This window comes from Juglans microcarpa x Juglans regia, chromosome 1D (assembly GCF_004785595.1).
Source record: "Juglans microcarpa x Juglans regia isolate MS1-56 chromosome 1D, Jm3101_v1.0, whole genome shotgun sequence".
Taxonomy (NCBI): Eukaryota; Viridiplantae; Streptophyta; class Magnoliopsida; order Fagales; family Juglandaceae; genus Juglans; species Juglans microcarpa x Juglans regia.
In genome coordinates, this window is record NC_054594.1 from 17,461,986 (window position 1) to 17,483,054 (window position 21,069).

General features: G+C 37.8%; 1 protein-coding gene and 1 pseudogene across 4 annotated transcripts; both read left to right on the forward strand.

Annotated features, from left to right (window-relative positions):
- Positions 1–608: 608 nt before the first annotated feature.
- Positions 609–9,875, forward strand: LOC121237619 (5'-nucleotidase domain-containing protein 4-like). 4 transcript variants are annotated; one of them, XM_041134460.1, is made up of 17 exons: positions 611–1,133; positions 1,659–1,785; positions 2,408–2,483; positions 2,900–2,989; positions 3,109–3,224; positions 4,536–4,635; positions 5,523–5,594; positions 5,682–5,729; positions 5,812–5,889; positions 5,971–6,090; positions 6,447–6,552; positions 7,343–7,506; positions 7,776–7,910; positions 8,152–8,282; positions 9,136–9,198; positions 9,338–9,416; positions 9,523–9,875. In XM_041134460.1, exons 1-17 carry the CDS (start codon positions 818–820, stop codon positions 9,586–9,588), a joined length of 1,887 nt encoding a protein of 628 aa, XP_040990394.1. In that variant the 5' UTR covers positions 611–817; the 3' UTR covers positions 9,589–9,875. The 4 variants fall into 4 exon arrangements, 3 of the variants coding, with proteins under 3 accessions (XP_040990406.1, XP_040990394.1, XP_040990386.1); XM_041134452.1 differs by having other exon boundaries at positions 612–1,133; positions 1,659–1,756; positions 2,364–2,483; XR_005934945.1 differs by lacking the exons at positions 9,338–9,416; positions 9,523–9,875 and adding an exon at positions 8,412–8,480 and having other exon boundaries at positions 1,659–1,756; positions 2,364–2,483; positions 9,136–9,191.
- Positions 9,876–10,973: 1,098 nt separating this feature from the next.
- Positions 10,974–20,675, forward strand: LOC121236123 (annotated as a pseudogene).
- The last annotated feature ends 394 nt before the right edge of the window (positions 20,676–21,069 follow it).

Here is a 21,069-nt window from a genome sequence, read left to right on the forward strand (position 1 = left end):
AATGGGTCTCTCCGTTTATTGATCATTACATATAATTCAATTAAGATATTGTATGCGGTGATTTTGTGATCTGTTGTGGTATTTTGTGATATTTTTGTGGTATTTTGTGGTGATTTTGTGAAGAGAATTGTTGTGAGGATATAGAGATGGACGAAGAAGAGAAACATAAAATAAGAATATTGTTTATCACTGTTCATCTTACTATTTATACTGTTCATTACTGTTCATCAGGCAATATACACTTTTAAGTATAAGGAGATAAATAATAAAAATAAAAAATCAAATATTCATATATCACATGGAAAATGATAACTAGAATTTGTCGTAATGTTATATTTCGAATAAAGATTCGTTCATGGTGCTGACTCTTTTGTGTTTGTGGCCTGTGGGGGTAAAGTTTCGTTGTCACCGATCGATTATTAAATGAAAATGTCAGTTTGTTCCTTTCTCATTTTAATCGTTCGTTTATTTAAATTTTTTTAATTAATAATTAAAGAAATGATTTTTAATATATTTTTTTATTTTTTAAAAACATTTAAATATGTTAAAAAATTATAAATAAAAAAAATAAATAAAAAATTGTTTACTAGACGGCACGCCAGAGATCAAAAGTTACTGGTTTGAGATATTTTTGTGGTCTTCCAAGTTGCAGTCTCCCTCTGCAAAAAGTAGCTCTCCAGTCTGCTCAGACTTTGAAGTGGCAAAAACCAAAGCCGTGTCCGCACCCGCACGAGGGTCATAGCACAGTTGCCAAAAAACTCTCCTTAACATCTACACCTTACAGCCTACGGAGAGAGAGAGACAGACACAGACGCGCATGTATGCGGCTGAGGTTTTGGGCAAATTCTCAGTGTACAGGGAGAGTGCCCCTCTATCTGTATCAATGGCCTCTACCCAATGTCTCAGAAATTTCATTCTAATTAGCCCACTCACAGCTCATATCAGTACGCATGTGATCTCCGGCAGAGCTCCAATGCCGCCGATGATGATGAGGTATCGCTTGAGAATGGACGCCAAGTCCGTCGGTGGCGATGTGTTCTCGGTGACGTCTTCGAGTACGTCCGACGTTGATTATCTGGGAGAAAGCACCAAAGGGGATTTCAATCTCAAGTCGGAACATCTTCAGGGTTTGGGTAAAAACTACATACATACTTTTTTCTGTCTTTTCTATTATTTTTGTTGGTTTTCCTTGTCAATGTCTATTGCTACTTGATGGCAAGCAGCCTTGTTTTCCCTTTGCACTTGTTCATTACAATTGCCAATAACCTCACCGTCTATCTTGTTATTATGGGAGGAGGAATTGTCATTTAAACTACAGTTCATTCGCTCTCATAGCACTTAAACCAACTTGTTTTTCTTAGTAGTTTTCTATTTGGCCCAATACACTTGGAACGTAGACAAATTCCTGGTGTACCCGAATAGTTTTGATTGCTGGGTTCTTGGTACACCTTGATTGTTGTCCTCTCTTCATAGTTTCCTGGAATGCCGAATGCCCAACATGCTGGCATGCTGCGCCAAAAGCAGTAAAGCATGCACGACTTGTTTGTTGCATTATTAAGTTTTCCTACTAACAGCTGCCAAGCAAATGAGCCGGTGATATATCTTTATGTTTTTTTTCAACTTTTGCTAATCACGTGCGTTTTGGTCTTCCTATGTAGGAATTGACGGTCAGGCAAGCTTAGAAGGTCCAATTGAGGAAATTGCACGGGTGGAAGCTCAGGAAGCTGAGGTTTTGCTTAGAGACTTGGGTATCCCGGTGCAGTTCATTTCCTACATTTGGTCCCTGTAATTTAATAACTATTTGCTTTCAGTTGTGCTCAGAGGATGTTTCTCAATATCAAGAAGCTATTTTCTGGTAGTCTTCTTTGTGCTTCTCCATATCTCTTTCATGTCTCATCTAAGTTGTGTTAACCTCTTCCGCAACTGTTATTATAAATTTGACAATACCTCTTCATTAAGATCTCAAGTCCGAAATTATATTTAGTTATGTCAATATGCTCCAAAGCTAGAAATTCAACTCGTTAATATCTCCTTATTAAGTCTATACATACTCCTTGCTTTGTTGTCGACGTACACTCATTTTCTCACTTTCCTTCCACACTATTCATGTATACTTTCTTTCCCATCTTGATATGACCCCTGGCACTTTAAGGAAAGAGACTATTTTTTCAATTTTCCTGCATGACTTGGGCAATGTCGCTGATCTTTGAAATTTTGAAGTTATTGGTGCCTACTAAATACTTGCATATTTCCCCCTTTTTTCTCCTCTTGCTCAGTTGAAATACTTGTGAGAAGCAAAATATTCATTTTTTCTTTATTTTTATTTCTTCCCCCTCCTCCTAACTTTTTTTGTTAACATGCAGAACCCTTCTTCGTCAAGAGATTCACCTCGTGGTATATTTTGCAGTCGTACTTTGAATCTTCGATCAATCAGTGCAATTGGATACGATATGGACTATACCCTGATGCATTATAATGTGATGGTATATATTTATAGATTTATAGATACTACTGTTGATATCATCATCTTCAAAATTTACTTCTACTAAATGAGGCATGCAATTGCAGATAGCTATTCATTGAGTCTCCTTTTTTGGTTTTCTCACATTTTAGTTCAAACGTTTTAGCTTAGATGAAGACTGGTGAAGACTTTATTTTCTCTTTGTGACAATTTGTATAGAGATCCCTATATGTTATATGTGCGATGCCAGAATTGAAGTTAGATGTTTACCTATATAACAGAAAGGGAATTGGAGTTAGATGTTGCTAGAATGTTTTTTAATAGGAATGAGGCTATTCACCTAACTCATATGCCAAAAGATTGTTCATTTAGAGAGTGGTGGTCTGCGTGTGTCATTGAACAACTGGAATTGTCTGTCATGCATCTGTTTTCTTGCAGGCTTGGGAAGGACGGGCATATGACTATTGTATGGAGAATTTAAGGAACATGGGTTTTCCTGTTGATGGACTTGCTTTCGACCCAGACTTGGTGACATCTCCATTTCTAAGCAATTTGAAGAGTCTATAGACAATGAAATTGTTCCAAGTCCTGAGATTTGAACTTTCTTTCCTGTTTATAAGCACATACTGTTTGATTTTGTCATTTAGGTTATTAGAGGCCTTGTCATAGACAAAGAGAGAGGTAACTTGGTCAAGGCTGACCGATTTGGGTATGTAAAGAGGGCTATGCATGGCACCAAAATGCTTTCTACTCGAGCTGTAAGGTATGCTTTGAATCTGACATCTTGATTATGGAAATTTATTTATGTGGAAGCTTACCTATCCATTGTGTAAACTATGGAGCAATATTGAGTCTGATAGTGTTCATGCAAAGCATATACCGGGCTATTAATTAGGTTGGGCTTGTCTCTTTACAAAAGGTTTGTTATGATGAAATCTTTTGGGCCAAAAATATGCAATCTTATAGGATTTATTCCCACTATATTGCCTCTGTTTAGCTATGTAATGCTAATTAGTGCACTTATATCCCTGCATGTGAATTATATCAACTGCTTTGTCTCAAAGACCACCTCATTGCCTAGTACACACTGGTGGAGCCATGTTGTAAGGAGTTGGTGCAATTGCACCCATTTTATATTTATAATTTTTTTTTTTAACTGTAATGCCCACTAGAAGAGTTTATGGACTTAATTATTGAGTTTGTACGGTAATTGAAACTTTGAGTACAAAATTGGTTTTGGTTTTGGTTTCTCTAAAAATAATTCAGCTTTGATGTTCAATCAAGGTTGGTAACTACTTATTTTGGCTTTATATATGTGACAACGGACTGTGATAAAAATTGATGTCTTGCTCAGTTTTTTCATCAAAATTTCAGGAGTAAATCTCACATTACTCGGTAGTCGTGTGCTCCAATAACAACAATGAGTTTTCAAAACTCAAAGGGATAGGTGTCCTGACTAAGAAACTAGTCCAAACAAAAATATATATATATATATGCATATTATAAATTGGTGTATTTGCATGTAAAGTTTGGATGATTTTCACCAATATCAATTGCAATTATAGAAATGTTATTTCTGCAATGAGTATTGTAAAGAATTGACTGTGTAACTGAACGGGGATGGTTTGATGAATGATTGCCTTATTATGTATATAAAGAGAGAGGTTTTCTCTAGCATCAGTGATGAAAATTATACAATGTTTTCAAATATGAAAACTCATAAAGAACAATTGTAATTAGTTTTTTATTAAAAATTCCGAAAATAGTATCATATCAATTATTTTACTTATTTATTTTAGTTCAAGTATACACCCACTAAAATAAAATCCTGGCTCCACCACTGCTAGTACATGTATTTTTTGGTTTTGTCAACCTGTAGTGTTTTGATGTATCACTTGTGAAAAAAATGGAATTACATTGTTTTATATATATTCTAAGCTTAACTTCTATGCATGGAAGTGAGATGTATGGGAGTTATTTAAAAAATAGTGTGAACTTAACTTTCGATGTATGGAAGTGAGATGTATGGGAGTTATTTAAAAATAGTGTGAACTTAACTTTCAATGTATGGAAGTGAGATGTATGGAAGAGAACTGGTGGATCTGCGGAAAGAGAGTCGATGGGAGTTCTTGAATACACTATTCTCAGTTTCAGAAGCTGTGGCTTATATGCAGGTAGCCTTGAACGACTTAGTTGCCTTATATTTAATTATTTTGTTTTTTGTTTTAGGCTTGAATTTTACCATTCCATGTTCACATTGCATTAATAATGATACTTTATCAATAGAAGGACCCCTGATTGCCTCTAATTTCCCTCAATTTTCTTAGAGGTCCCTTGCAGTTTCGTTTACTTCTGTTGCTCCATTTGATTGATAGAACAACACCCCCCCCCCCCCCCCCCCCCCCCCCCCCCCCCCCCCCCCCCCCCCCCCCCCCCGGCGTTGCCAAAAAAAAAACTATACACTTCTTCCAGTTCATTAAAGCTTACGTTAATGATGGCTGGTAGGGTTACCCTAATATTGATACTGAGGCCTTTTGTTCTGAGCCCACGCCAGTAAGAGTTCAAGAGAGCCATGGATTCAGGCTTTTTATATCAGTGGCATTTAAAGTTCTCTGAAATGACAGGAAATTTTATATGGAGTATTGTCGAGATTTTAAAAATTTAGAGAAAATGTGGAGATTTCTCAAATAAACAAGATCCTAGGAAAGAGAAATTTGAAACTATTTTGTATCAGTTAGTCCCCCTGATGGGTTTGTAATAATTTGAACAAATAGAATTGTTGGATACTTTGAGAGGAGATGGGTAATTAATTTGTTAATAACAGAGTCAAGTTAGAATCAGAGTGCAAGTTTTCTCATGGCAAAATTATATACAAATGGGCCACTGACGTTCTGTTCATATCATCTGTTCTGATCTTGATATCTAGGAACCTTTGGATTCTATAGCACTTATCTATTGTGACTCATTTATTCACAAAGATTCTGAGTTTTGACCTGTCACTGTATGTCATTTCTTTTTTCCATTACGTAGTCAACAATTAAGGTCATGCGATTCCTTTCAGATGGTCGACAGATTGGACAATGGTGCAATAGCTGCAGAACTTGGTCCACTTGATTATAAAGGGCTTTTCCAGGCAATATACTCCTGGAAATTTTATTAGACAATGGTGTATTAGTACTAGTTATTTTTGTTTCCTTCCTAACTCTTGGGATGGTTTTAGGCTGTTGGAAGGGCTCTCTTTAGGGCACATGTTGAAGGTCAACTTAAGGTACATATAACCATGGATATAGATTATCTGGTGTATAATGTTTTAGTTCTCAAGCACCTATTAATTTGTGGCATTCTTGCAGAGTGAGATAATGTCCAAGCCCGAACTGTTTGTTGAACCTGATCCAGAACTGCCTTTGGCACTTTTGGACCAAAAGGAGGTACTTTATTGTAAATTTTTAATTGGCATAGCATGTTAAATCATTTTGCTCCTTATTTAATTGGACATTTTCATATTTCAGGCTGGTAAAAAGCTTCTGCTTATTACCAACTCAGATTATCATTACACAGACAAAATGATGCAGCATTCCTTTAACAGATTTCTTCCCAACGATATGGGTTGGCGTGATCTATTTGACATCGTGAGTATACATCTTCTACTTCATGCTGCACTGATTAGTTATTATTCTCTTTGGTCTTTGCTAAGCGCTGCTAAACTATAAAAGGATAAGTGTCAATGAAGACTGCATTTTGAAGTGTGTTACAAAATTGTTGTTATCATTCTTTCCCTAGTCATGCCTGAAACATCATCCTCTCTGAAAATTTTCCTTCTCGCACCATTGAATTATTTTCTCCTTTCATTTTTAATGGCCAGTTTTAATCTGGAATTGGAGCAATTGGATGTAAAGACAGCTATCCTTCACGATAACTGAGCAAAGGAATTCTAAGTGCATTGATGAGTACTAAATATGATTTTTTTTTTCTCCCCTCTGTGTAGGTAATAGTCTCAGCAAGGAAGCCAGAATTCTTCCAAATGTCACACCCGATGTACGAGGTGGTGACAGGGGAGGGCCTTATGCGTCCACGCTTCAAGGCTCGCACAGGTAATTAATGTTTTAGTCCCTGACTTGTTAAATCATTTGCCTGAACATCTTAATTTGAAATGAATAAGTTCAAAATTTTACCCAGTAATAAATAACTAACAGGAGAGGATCATCAGAAATGATTTACATATACTGAAGGTTTAAGGAGTAGGCTTGGTGAGAATAAATTAGCACCTTCTCTCAACAAATTACACTCGAAATGTCAAAAGTGGAATGAATTTCGGGAAAAGATCTCAATGTATATGGTCCAAAGCACACAACCAGTCAAATAATGGTAAGGGGAAAAATGGATTTATGCAAGTTCCCATTCAGCTCTTTCATTAAAAATTTGATCATTTTCATTCCGCCCCATATGACCACATAATGCAAAGAGGAACTGTGCCCAAATCTTACCTTCATTCTATCTTGTTTAGTTTGTACACTGTGAAAAGATCTTTTGGCTGGTAGATGATTGAGTAATGAATATAAGCATATCTGATGCAAGCAAAATCATTGCTTATTAAGCTATCATGAGTGAATATGAAGTAATCACCAGACCATTGGGATGATTTTCTGTGAAGGTAAAGCTTCAGCTGAATGACTATATTCTTATATTGTTCAAATTTGCTATTTCTGTTCTCAACCAACTTTTTTAAAACTTCTCACAAATACTTTAAAACATGTGAGTCTATATGAACACCTTTTATGGTTGGCATTGTTCATTTATATTACTAATCTATTCTTTGATTTTGTCGACATTATTCAACATTCTCATGCACCTATTTTGCATTTCTACTATCTTCTTCTACAGGGGGCTTGTATTCAGGGGGAAGTGCTCAGATGGTTGAGAATTCACTAAATATCCATGGAGATGAGATATTGTATGTTGGTGACCATATTTACACTGACGTAAGTCAATCCAAAGTCCATCTGCGATGGCGAACAGCATTGATTTGCCGAGAACTGGAAGAAGAGGTTAGGGTAACTGTGATTTGCTTTATATGCTGTAGGGGTAGGGAATCATACCTGTTTTTGAAACTTCAGAAATCTCTAAAGTTCTCTGTTGTAATGATGGGCACAGTATGTCAGAAATAAGAATAGAAACTAAAATTGAATCTAAGAGAACATTATCTGGCCCTAAATGCTGCTTTATATTGAACTGTTTCTGTTCTACAGACTAAAACACGACCAATACCTTGCGCTAACAAGAGTATTTTGTGGTTAATGAAATATTGGAATTGCAGTATAGTGCTTTGATTCGTAGCCAGGGTCATAGAGCATCACTGATAGAGCTTATAAATCAAAAGGAGGTAGTAGGAGAACTTTTTAACCAACTACGGCTTTCTCTGCAAAGGCGAATAAAAGGACGTCCTGCTCAAGTAAGCTTTGTCCGTTCACCCTTCCTTTCCATTGCTGTCTCCATTTTGTGATTATGCACAATGAATCATGTTTCAGTGTGCATGTCCCTCATGTACTTGGTCTTGTGATGAAATATGGGTCATCTTTTGCCTTTCAAATGAATTGAGATCCTAACCAGATAAGTTTAATGATCTCATAAATAATGTGAGATAGGTGAGGTAGTTCTTGGTAATTCCTATGAAATTCTCCCTGTACTTTCAGACCCTTGCTGCAACCAACATGGATGATCAAGAACTCGCAGAAAGCATGCAAAAGCTGCTTATTGTTATGCAAAGACTAGACGAAAAAATTGCTCCAATGCTAGAAGCGGATGGAGAGCTCTTCAACAGAAGGTAAGATGAGGTCTGCGCACTCTTGGTTCATAACCTCTTTTCTCTCATTTACTTATCAAACCATCTGCATTATCTGCATATTAAATGTTTATGTCAAAATGAGGTTAAAGTTATTATTATCTGCTTCAGATGATGTTTAAAGTATAATTGGCAGTCATCATCGGCTACAGTTGCATTGTAGCATTAGGTTTGGATAACGCATGCCAATTCTTTTAACTGCTTGACTTACCTGACTCATGAATCACGATGATGATTTTATTCAGTTTATTAAGCTAGTGCAGAATATCTCTTATAAGGAATCAATGAAGTTCACATTTTCTTAATATGTTCTGTTATTGTGGAAAGTGTACTTCGTAACTAAAATATGTACAAGGAGCTGCCACTTCACGAATGTGATCATCGGTTGATATGCTCATTGGTTCCATGAGGATGTGCCATTTGCAATGTGGAATGGGTTGAGCATCATGCCGTGGAAGATGACTGTTTTTATTTAATACAGCTAGCTTTCAAATAGTTTCTTCGCAAGAAACTTTTATCTAAATCAGAATTGAAGCAACCCTCTTCAATACCTTGTAAAACTTGCAAATTGTTTTCAATGTCTCGACCTACTTTTAAAGATAGAAAAGGTTGGAGAGAGTGACTGCTGGGGTTACAGCTAGTTTTGATTATGTTGGGGCATATCATTATTGCTGAACCCAATGCCTTCATTGTAAATGAACAAATACGTGGAGTTTAATTTTGGTTTGATATAAGTGCATGGGTTTATTCTGAATAGAGAGTAGATTTTTCTTGTGATGTGCGACTCAGATTTAATGCATTGTGAACCTAACTTGCTGTATCTGTCCTGCATTAGGTGGGGATTCCTTTCACGTGCAGGTCTGTGGGATAAAAGCCATTTGATGAGACAAATCGAGAAGTATGCATTCTCTCTTTTCTTCATCTTACGTACTTCTGTTTTTGAGTTAGTGAATTTTGGTCATATCTGTAACTGAAGGTCAATTATAATTTTAAATATTCTCCTAAAGAATGGTCATCTTAATATCTTTATAATGCAGGTATGCTGATATATATACCTCCAGGGTCTCAAATTTCTTGCATTATACGCCCTTCATGTATTTCCGTTCACAGGAACAGGTATTTGGAGTATATCATGGCTTACTGAATTGGTTTAGAATATCTTTATTAAATGGTTTGGTTGATAGATTTGAGTTTGATATTATGCATATATTCTCTTGTGCAGACGCTTGCTCATGATTCGCATTCGTATTACCAATCTCAGTTCAATGGGACTGCTGTTGAGAACTAACCCCAACATTTGTGCTGTAAATTAACAGAATTTTTTATCGGTAACATTGTTACTCATGACAGTGATTATGGTCATGTAGAGCATCATTTTATGTGTATTTCATGACGATACCGACTCAAACAGTGTTCTGTACAAAGGTATAATGGTAACAGCCTAACACGGCATAATGAAACAAACTAAATAATTGATGTATGATGGATACCCTGAATTTGCCATTTGAGGGTTGTAAAAACATAATTTTGTATCATTTCTGTTAATAATTGGACGAGATTCTTGATTGATTTCAACATGGTCGAAGTTCTGGTCTTAGAATCTGAATTAGATTCAAATAATATGATGGCGAGTTCTAAAATTATTTCTAGATTATGAGTCATTATTATGATATTTATTGGATTTGCGTCGAGCTATATATGATCCTTGAAGAGAGATGCTGTTTTCATCTTAAATTTTTCACTTCTTTCATCACCTTTTTTTTTTTTTTTATAAAAAGAAAAGTCTAGGTCAAGGCTTCTTATAATTAAAACACCCTGAAGCTAAGGAACAACCATGATTACAACGTTTGCATACCCAAAAAAAAAAAACTAAGATTACATAGATGTCGAATATAAGAAATATCGAATTTATCCAAATGAAATAAACCCTGAAGTCGTCCTTGCACAAAGCCGTCTCCAATAAAATTTGAAATTTTACTGTTGGTACCCTATTTTGCTAAGAAATCGGCCACCATATTAGCTTATTTAAAATTATGCCGAAAACAGACCTTAAGCAAATGAACAAGTTCATTCACTTACTCCAAAAAATCTCATAAAAACCAATACTTACGAACACTATAAGATAACATCCCACCACCACTCTTGCGTCGGACTCCACCAATAAATCTTTCAAACCAAGCAAACAACGTAATTGTAGTCCATCAAGCAAAACTCTACACTATGCAATTTTATCTGTCACTTGACCGTAAAAATGATCAAAACCGGCCATAACTCTTCCATGTGAATCACGAATAATGCTTCCACCACTCGACAATCCCGAATTTTTATAAGAACCACCATCCACATTTAGTTTGAAACTTTGAACATCCCCACATCTGTCGACTTCCACGTAGCCAACCTTACATTTTTGCACGCACTGACACTTCTTTAATCACATTTAACACTCATTCACTAGCCTTGTTTAGATTTATAACTCAACTCATTTCATCTAATCATTACAAATTTTTTAAATTTCTAAATAAAATATAATAAATAATTCAACTTTTTTAAATTCTAAAACAAAAATAAAATTAAAAAATAAAATTTTATTTAATTTTCATCTCATCTCAACTAATTATCCAAAGTTTCACTTAACTCATTCCATCTCGTATCCTTACAACATTTCAAAATCTCTAAACAAAATAAAAGTGACTGGGGCAACAACAAAACAAAATCGCTAGGCGAGAGAGGGGAAGCATCTGTACTGTGCTATGGCGCCTTCAGAGGCCTTGAACTCCAATACCCTCCCTTTGATATACTTCTTACTGTGGGTGTGGCAAGCCAAGTGCAAGTGTTGGAAGAATTTTGAAAATCTTTTGCTAGGGGTGTATTTTAGTTTAGGTTGAGCATAGTTGCAGAAAATCGAATAGCTTTGGAAGGAAGGGGAAAGGATGAATAAACTGAGATGGGCAATGGACGGAGGCTTTTGGGACCTCGACGTCTCCACGCCCAGGACCCTTGACGGATTGGCTCGTCCGTTTCCTGGTGACCCAATTCCGCTGGGACTTTCGAGAGGCACCAGGCTCTCAAGGGCCAAGCAGCTGCACTTCATGCAGCGCTTTATGGCCGCACCATTTGTCCCGTCTTACGCCGCCGCTTCCGACGGATTCGCTCTCCATCGCGTCCTCACTATTCCCTTCTCTGAAAACTGGTTTTGTACTTTGTTGGGTCAGTTCAATTTGCAGAAGTTCGTGTCCTCCTTGATGAAGGAGACTGGGGAAATATCAGCACCACCGCCAAACTCGGCATCCTCATTGCTATATGATCAGCTTTTAATTTTGACTTCCAAGCGTAGAAGCTGTCAAAATAATACAAGGGTAAATCTCAAGATCGAATTCACAGGAACAATGAGTTTAGCAAACATTTCATTTTCGCAAGATAACATATTACCGTTTAGAATGACACGAAAGTTTGAAATGATAAGAAAAGATTAAACTAAATGAGTTAGCAATGAACAAAAAAATAATAAAAAGAAAAGAAGAATAAATTTTAGAACTTAACCGCTAACTATATTCACACCTAAATGGGGCTATTTACTAAAGGAGCGTGGAATGAATTATGAGAGAAATTGTCGAGAAGCTCAAGCATAAGTAAAGTTGAAAATAACAGTGAATCTATTTTTTTCTAAAATTGCTAAGAATCAAGAGATTTAAAGAAAATGTGCGGGAGTTGACTTAAACTTGTAAGAAGCAATTAAACAAACACTTGGGATGCAATTTTCGCCCACTAATTTGGTGATGGATTTACTTCTCTTTTCATTTTCTCTCAACCATTTTTTCATTCCTAGAAAATCATGGTCAGATGATATAGCAATGAACAACCATTTTTATTCTAACAAAACTACTTGACAAATTATATGACAATTATATAAAAGTGAAAGAAAAACATCAAAGTCATGTTACTTGTTCAAGTATCAATTGTGCCTTTACGTCTACAATTGATCTAAACCAAGAACAAAGAACTCTAATCTTTCCTAGATGCACATTGAAATATAATCCATCAAGTTAATCATCAAAAGCACTAAATATTGAAGAGAATCCAACCCCAAATAGTCATGAGTTACTCATTGAATCCCAAGCTAAAAATCTAGCCTATCATCTCTAGATTAACAAAATGTTCAAGAAGATTAAAATCCAACATCACTAATTACTGCACTAAGCAAAAATTGCAAAATGAAAATACTGTAATCTCTAAATGTGCTGAAAACCCCAATAGCCGAAGAAGAAGAACCAGCAGCAGAAAAATAATACCGAAAGAAAAATCTCAGAGTAAAAACAATGCTGAAGAAAAAAACCAGACGAAAACGGAAAAAAACAAAAAAACTAAAAACGGAGAGAGCGGCGCATGAAAATTTCTTTTTCTCTTTATACTCTCTGTTTCCTCTCTCAGCTGCGCGTTTCGTCTCAGCCCAGCATGCCGTTTTGGTCTCCTCCCGCATTCCACTTCGTGCGTTTCGCCCCTGCTGTGCGTTTCGATCTCAGCTCCTGCATTCCACTTCAATCCAGTTCTGCGTTTCGCATCTCGATTTCCTGCGTTTTGAGCGTGCGTGAGTCAGCCCAAGATCGCGTTCCATTTTCGTGCGTTTTGAGCCGCTCGATCCAGCCCAGGTTCCTGCGTGCTGCGTCTCCTGGAAGCTGCTATCCGCATGTCTGCCCCTCAGTTCAAAGTGTGATAGCGTGAGTCTTCAAGCATTCTTTGTAGTTGCTGTGTCAGTTGGGTAATTCCGAGAATACCCATATATCTTTAACAACTTTCCCACAATGCCCTGCAATCATTAACAAAAATATTAGAATAAAATTTGAGATATTAATCATAATTTAACATTGAGTCAAGCATTAAACTTTACTATATAATTAAGTGCTTAATTCATATTTTGGTTAAACATATCATTCATTTTAGCAACTTAATCATGTAATTTTTAACACTTTATCACTATAACAATTTGAAAGCGTTGGGAGACACCTTAATGAAATAGACTTGAACAGAGAAACGGAGTCTGAAAATATTTGTTTTCCTTGATTTGGAAATGTTTGATACATACTGCTATTTATACACATAAGTAGGAATCTTCTTTGTAACAAATTTTATCACTACAAATAGAAACAATACATCTGTATAATAGAAAGTTATTCTTGAATATTCTGGCTTGGTACGTCTTCTGCCTTTTCTGATGTGGTGTCCTTTGAGGGCTGATCTTGAGTGGTAGTGATATTGCTGATACATCCCTGCAAGCCAAGCATGTCTGGAAGAACAGTGAGGCTCGATCTTAGTGTTGAAAATCTGGAGATAGATAAGGGCTTTGTAAAAATATCCGCAAGCTGATCCTCGCTTGAAAGAAATGAAACTTGAAGTGCTTTTGCTTGAATTTGATCCCGTACAAAATGATAGTCAATATCAACATGTTTTGTAAGAGAATGCACCACAGGATTCATGGACAGGTAAGTAGCTCCCAAATTATCACATTAAAGAGTAGGTGGTTTTGTTAAAAAAATTCTCAGTTCATACAATAGAGATTGGAGCCACAACAACTCACAAGTGGCATGTGCAAGGGCCTTGTATTCAGCTTCTATACTTGATCTGGCTATAGTAGACTGTTTCTTTGAGTTCCATGAGACCAAATTTTTACCATAAAAAACATAATAACCACCGGTTGATTTTCTGTCATCGGGGCACCCTGCCCAGTCCACATCGGTGTATGCAGCCAGAAATGGAGTAGAAGATGATTGAAGAAATAAACCATAATGCAGTGTATGCTTTAAGTAGCATAAAATCCTCTTAACACTCTGTCAATGAGATAAGCATGGGGCATGCATGAACTGACAAACACGGTTGACAGAGAAAGCAAGATCTGGTCTAGTGAAGAGTAAGTACTGTAAGCTGCCCACTACACTGCGATATAATGTAGGATCTTCTACTGATGTGGAATCAAACGCAGACAACTTAGTGGAAGGAGACATAGGGCTGCTAACTGGCTTACAGTCCAACATATTCACCTCTTAAGTAAATCCAAAATATACTTTCATTGAGAAATCATAAATCCAGTAGCATCACGTCGACATTCAAGACCCAAGAAATAATGTAAATTGCCCAGATCCTTAAGAGAAAAATCAGTGCTTAACTCAGAAATGAAATGGGTTAAAACACTCGGACTGGAGCCAGTAAGCACGATATCGTCTACATAGACTAGAAAATACACAACCACCGATTGATGCCTATAAATGAATAAAGAGGTGTCTAATTTTGAAACTACAAATCCCAACTCAAGTAACTGAGAACTGAGCCTTGCATATCAGGCTCGTGGAGCCTGTTTAAGGCCATATAAAGCTCTGTTGAGTTTACAAATATATTGGAGAAATTGAGGGTGTATAAACCCAGGAGGCTGAGTCATAAAAACATGCTCATCAAGAGTCCCATGCAAGAAAGCATTCTGAACATCTAATTGGTGAATCGGCCAACCAGAGGAGACTGCAATGGAGAGAACTAACCTGATGGATGTGGGCTTGATCACGGGACTAAACGTTTCATTGTAGTCCAGGCCTTCAAGTTGATTGTAGCCCTTAGCAACCAGTCTCGCTTTTCTCCGTTCGACAGAACTATTTGACAAATACTTGGTTTTAAAAATCCGTCGACAACCAACTATATTTTGATTAGAGGCAGGAGGAACCAGTGACCAAGTGTTGGTGGACATAAGCACGTCAAATTCCAGCTGCATTGGATGCCTCCATTCGGGAAATTTAGAGGCTTGTGTAACTGAGGTGGGTTCCTTTGGAATGACAATGGAAGTAGCATGGGCGCGTGGTATCGGCCATGAAACTGTGCCGTCAATTCTTATTTTGGGACAGGTTTTGTTGGCTTTGGCTCTTGTTTGCATCGGATGACCAGAGCTGGGAGTGATTTTAGGAGGAGAAGTCGCGATGGGAAGGGAGGAGTCTGGAGAGGGTAAGTGTAAGGGTGCCCTAGATGAGTCAATGGGTGGGCTTGATGGAAGAGACTGTTCGGGTGAGTCTAACGGAAGTTGGGTTTGTGGGCTAGGAGTTGGAGATGAAAGGATATTGGAGATGAAGGGTGATGAACTGGGCCGTGTGAGATGTTGATTATAAGAAGAAGAAGGCCCATTATTTTGAGAAGGAAAAGGAAGTGGCAGCTGAACGTGAGATGAGTTGGACCGAGAATCATTTTCTGAAAATTTGTTTGATTGAGAGACCGAGAAAGGAAAATTATTTTCATCAAATAATACATCTCTTGAAATGTACATTCTTGCCGTAGGAATATGGAAGCACATATAGCCATGATGAGAAGAACTATATCCAAGAAAAACACATGGAAGAGACCTGAAGTTCATCTTGTGATTATTATAGGGCCTAAGGTTAGACCAACATTGACAACCAAAGTTTTTTAAAAACAGATAATCTGGTTTTTGATGGAATAGAACTTTAAAAGGAGACTTGTTATTTAAAGTAGGAGTAGGAAGTCGGTTAATTAAGTACATAACAGTGACAAAAGCATCAGACCAGTAAGAGTGAGGTAAAGAGGAGTGAGCAAGTAATGCAAGACCCGTTTCCACAATATGTCTATGTTTTCTTTCTACTGACCCATTTTGAGAATGAGCATAGGGACAAGAGAGGCGATGAGAGATGCCAAAAGAGTGTAACACATTATTAAGAGATCTGAATTCTCCACCCCAATCGGATTGTAATGCACGAATTTTTGTATTAAAGAACGTTTCTACATGACTCTTGAAAGAAAGAAAAACTGTGACTACATCATATTTACATTTTAATGGAAAGATCCAGGTAAACCGACTATAGTCATCAACAAAGGAAAGATAATATCTAAAACCACCACGAGATTGCATCGGTGCAGGACCCTATACATCTGAAAACAGAAGATTAAGAGGAGCAGGTGATCTATAGGAGGATCGGCCATATGGTAGTTGATGGAGTTTGGCCTTACAACACGAAGAGCATAAACCCGAGGAGGAAGATGACTTGATAGGAAGAGACACTTGTGAAATTATTTTGTGAACTAGTTGCATAGAAGGATGACCGAGCCGAATATGCCATTGAGAGGAGGAGACACGTTCACCAACATCAGCTTGAAGAGATGGTGATGTTTGCGGAAACACATACATGCCATCTTTAGTAGGGCCTTGAAGAAGAACATTTTGGGTTCGAGAATCCTTTACATAGAAAAAGGAAGAGGGAAATTCAAAAAATAGACAATTATCTTCACAAAATTTTCTGACTAAAATTAAATTTTTAGAAATGGAAGGAACATGATAGAGTTTTGAGAGAAGGAAATTGCCATGAGTGGAAGGGATGGTGGAGCTGCCAACATGATTTATTGGAAGACAGTTACCATCACCTATACGGACTTGATCATCACCCTTGTACTCCGATGGATTAAGAGATAGATTAGAAAAGTCATGTGTGAAATGGTGTGTAGCAGCGGAATCAGGATACCAGTTTGTGTCAGTGGGGTGTGAAGGTGTTTGAGTGGAGTGAGGTCCTGAAGTGAAATGTGCCGAGAGGGAGGGTGGAGGTGGTGATTGAAAACTAAAATCAAACCTATGGTAGCATGTGCTAGCTGTGTGACCTTGCTTATGACACACTTGACAAGTGGGTCGATTAGGTGCAGAGACATGTGGGGAGGGGGGAAACCACGGCCACCATTTCTGCCACGACCACCACGCCCTCTGAAACTTCCCTTGCCATGAGAGAAACCACGGCCTCGTGAGAAATTATTCCCAGTGTGTTTCTGAGTAGCATTAGCAGAAAAATCAAGAGAGGCAGTAAGACCATTGTTCTGATGAAGTATTCTTGACTCATACGTGAGAAGATGACTATATACTTGAGCTGGAGTGAGGGGATCCGCACGGGTAGTAATGGACGTGACTACGGAATCATAGTCAGTGCCCAAACCAGCCAAGAGATAACTAATGAAGTCAGAAGGGGATAAGATTTTACCAGCCATAGCTAGTGTATCTTGAAGAAGCTTAGCACGCCTGTAGTATTCGGCAATGGAGTCCGAACCCTTCTTGAGGGTATTAAGTTGCAGCTGCACTTGCATGGTGCGAGCTTGTGAATTTGCAGCAAATAGTGCTTCGAGGATATCCCATATTTCACGAGAAGAGGATGCCCCTAACACATGTGCAATCAAAGGTTCAGATAAAGAAGAAATGAGGACACTCATGATCGCTTGGTCCGGTTGGTGCCAAGCTAGAAAGGCAGAGGTTAGTTTAGAACTTTTATCAAGCAGTTGGGGGGGAACAATGGTCCCATCAATATGCCCGACTAGGTTCTGTCCTTTGAGGTAAGGCATGGTTTGTGCCTTCCACAAAAGATAGTTTTCATTATTTAACTTGACAGTAATCAAGTTAGAGGGTGAGGAAAGAGAGATATTCGTAGTTGATTTTGGGAGAGTTGGTGTTTCGGGAGTTTCAGCCATGGACGTGAGCTTTGTGCGCTTTGGACTAAAAACCCCGAGGAAAAGAAAGAAGAAAATATGGACGTGAGTCCTGACCAGCTCTTGATACCATAATGAAATAGACTTGAACAGAGAAACAGAGTCTGAAAATATTTGTTTTCCTTGATTTCGAAATGTTTGATACAGACTGCTATTTATACACATAAGTAGGAATCTTCTTTGTAACAGATTTTATCACTACAAATAGAAACAATACGTGTATAACAGGAAGTTATTCTTGAATATTCTGGCTTGGTACGTCTTCTGCCTTTTCTGATGTGGTGTCCTTTGAGGGCTGATCTTGAGTGGTAGTGATATTGCTGATACACCTTCTCGACAAATCCTTATACGCCTTTGGTTTCTCTTCCGAACTATTGTTAACTCCGATGATACTCTGCTTCTTAGCACAGATTCGCATTCATATTCTCATACCGATTAGAAGACACCTCGGAAAAAGCAGTCTTTCATCACAAGGTAACTCTTCTACTATTACCATGTATTCTCTGTGTTGTGTTACATTCACTATTTATTCACAGCTTATTGTTCTCGTACTGTGAGTTGTGTTGTGCCATTCATGTAAAGAAAAGGATTCTTCTTGTTGAGGATTATGTCATTTGGTTCTGATGTATATGCGTATTTTTGAAGTTCCCCAATCACAACTTAACGGTGGAAGCTGTTTCGCCAGCACTTTTTGTTGACAAATCTGGCAATTATTGGGACGTACCATTTTCCATGGTCATTGATCTGGCTTCTCTCTCTCCCAACTCTGGTGCCAGTTATCATCTATGTATGGACCATAACGCCGGGTCACCCACACAATTCAGAGGTGATCAGACCACCACCCATGAACCACCTGCTGCTCTCCTTCCTGGTTTGTCCCTCAAAACTGCTTTTTCCTTCAAGCAGAATTTTGAAATCTGGAGGACTAAAGCTCAGAAGTTGAAAATGATACAACCATATGAAATATTCCTTTCAAGTCCTCATGTTTCGGTATCAGGGATCCTCGGTAAGCAAACTCCTGTCTGTTTTTCTAACTTTAAATTCTAGAGGTTGGTCATCCACATGGGGATGGTGATGGTGATGTAGGATTTGGCACTAAGCTTTTTGTAGACTAGCTTCTGCTTCAATGGAGGAATACTCAGCGAGGTCAAATTTAAGGAAATAAACCATAAGATATTAGATTTTATTAATTTTCATGCAAGTGACTTCAGGGGGTGAAACTAATAACATTGAACCTATGCACTTGTATCTTTATAACTTTAAAAAAAATGTATTCTTGGCTCTGAGGTCAGACCTCTATGCTAAGATTTTTAATCTTGGGAGTAGCATAGTTCATGACATTGTCATCATTGAAGTTTCGCCCAGGGCTTCATGGAAAAGATCTAGCATTTATTTGGTCCTAGCCACAGTTTGATGCATTGCTTAGCATTTTGACTGTTGACTAATGGTAAAGTCTTGTGCAATCATTGAATAATCCGTAGGGTGTATGCCATTCTTTATTACATGCAGGAGCTGCTATGACTGCCTCCGTGGGAGATTGCTCAGTTAGATTGCAAGATGATTTTCAGGATCCCAACTGCTTCTCTTTAGAGGCATCTGGAGTAAAATCTGCCTTCCTTGCATACCTGTTTGCATCGGTGTCATTTACAGCCCAGCATGGAAAGTTCCAGAGGCTATTTCTGGATCTCACCCGGTTTCATGCCCGCTTGTGTTTTCCTTCTGGTTCCGGACTGCTTTCAGGTGCTACGAATGTAGTGCATGATCTTATTAATTCTAGACAGCCAAGTCTTGAAGATGTTCAGGCCCCAATGCCAGCCTACCTCTTCAGCAGCAGGTGCCTGCATCTCTCTCTTTATCTGTCATGTTTATATTTTTGCAAGTATTTCCCTTACTAGGATTTATTTTACAGAAGACGGAAACACAGTAGTTGAAAAAACGTAACTTTGTTCCCGTCTTTTTTCTGTAAAAGCAGATGGTTTTAAACATGTCTATTATTGATTGTTTCCTTTTACGTTTGAACCTGATTAGATTTGTCATGCACCAACGAAAGCTTTGAAATGCTTCTGGCCAGAAGTTTTTTATGAAATGCTAGCTGCCTCTAGATTTATACACCTTATTTTAATTATGGCATAAATTAGTGATGTCAACAGAAGATATAGAATGGTCGCAAACAACATAATGACCTTTTTTGTGCTTATTTAGTAAAATGCTGAAAAGGTTTGTTTTGATTTTCAGCTTGTGAAGTTCGTCTGATTAAAAAGAACGACATGACATGCTAGGAGACTTGGTTTAAAAGTTATCGTCTTTCTTGTTCTCTTTAACAGCCTCTATCATATGTTTTTACATATGCATGTAGCATTGAAGGTCTAAAAAATTTCCCTTTACGCATTTCAGATTGCTGGACCCTTTAGTTTTAGAGTCGATCCAGGCATTGCCGTTGACTTGAAGAACCGAGACCAGCCTTTACGTGTAGTTGAACCTACTTGCTATTGAATATGCATTGCAGGTCCTTGGTTCAGCAAAAGCTGTGGCATGGTATTCGCCAAAGCACCAAGAATTCATGGTAGAGCTTCGTTTTTTTGAGACATAAACCATACCAACTTGTTTGTGTTTAGAAGTCTCTGTTCTTTTGTGTTTACCCATTGTGGATCATTCGAGGGACTGAGGGAGATACTTCCCATACCAACTATCTGTGTTGCAGTTATAAATTTATGAATACTTCCCATGCCAACTATTTCTGCCACCATTGGAAAATCCTTGTTGTCTTTGAGATAATAACTTTGCTAAATATAGTAATTCCGGCAGCTGAAGCTCCATGTATGTATCAAGTTCAAATGTTCATTTGCTATGGGTGTCGTGTTTTCATGGGCATAATTAGTGCATACAGTTGTAGGGTAACGCAATTCTTCATTTTGGATTTTTTCATCTACACGCTGTTTTGAATAGCTTCATAACTTAACCACGGAAAAATCAGAATGAAGTACAGCAGTTCTTCTCTTTGGTGTATCATCACATGGCTGCGTGTGACGCCTTAAGAATCATGTAATCCGCCTTGTCACGTGTAGCTAGCCCACCAGAATGAAAAATTATGCCAAATTCATACGAGCTAAAACATAATGCCAGTGGCGTTCTAATTCCTTAATGACTCGTACGTTCGTTTTCAAAACTATAATTGGACCATTTTTCCAACTGCATACCTAAAATATGCCATCCTCAGAGTTTGGACTACCTGAAGTTTCGTATACCAACCCCTCTTGAGTATAGG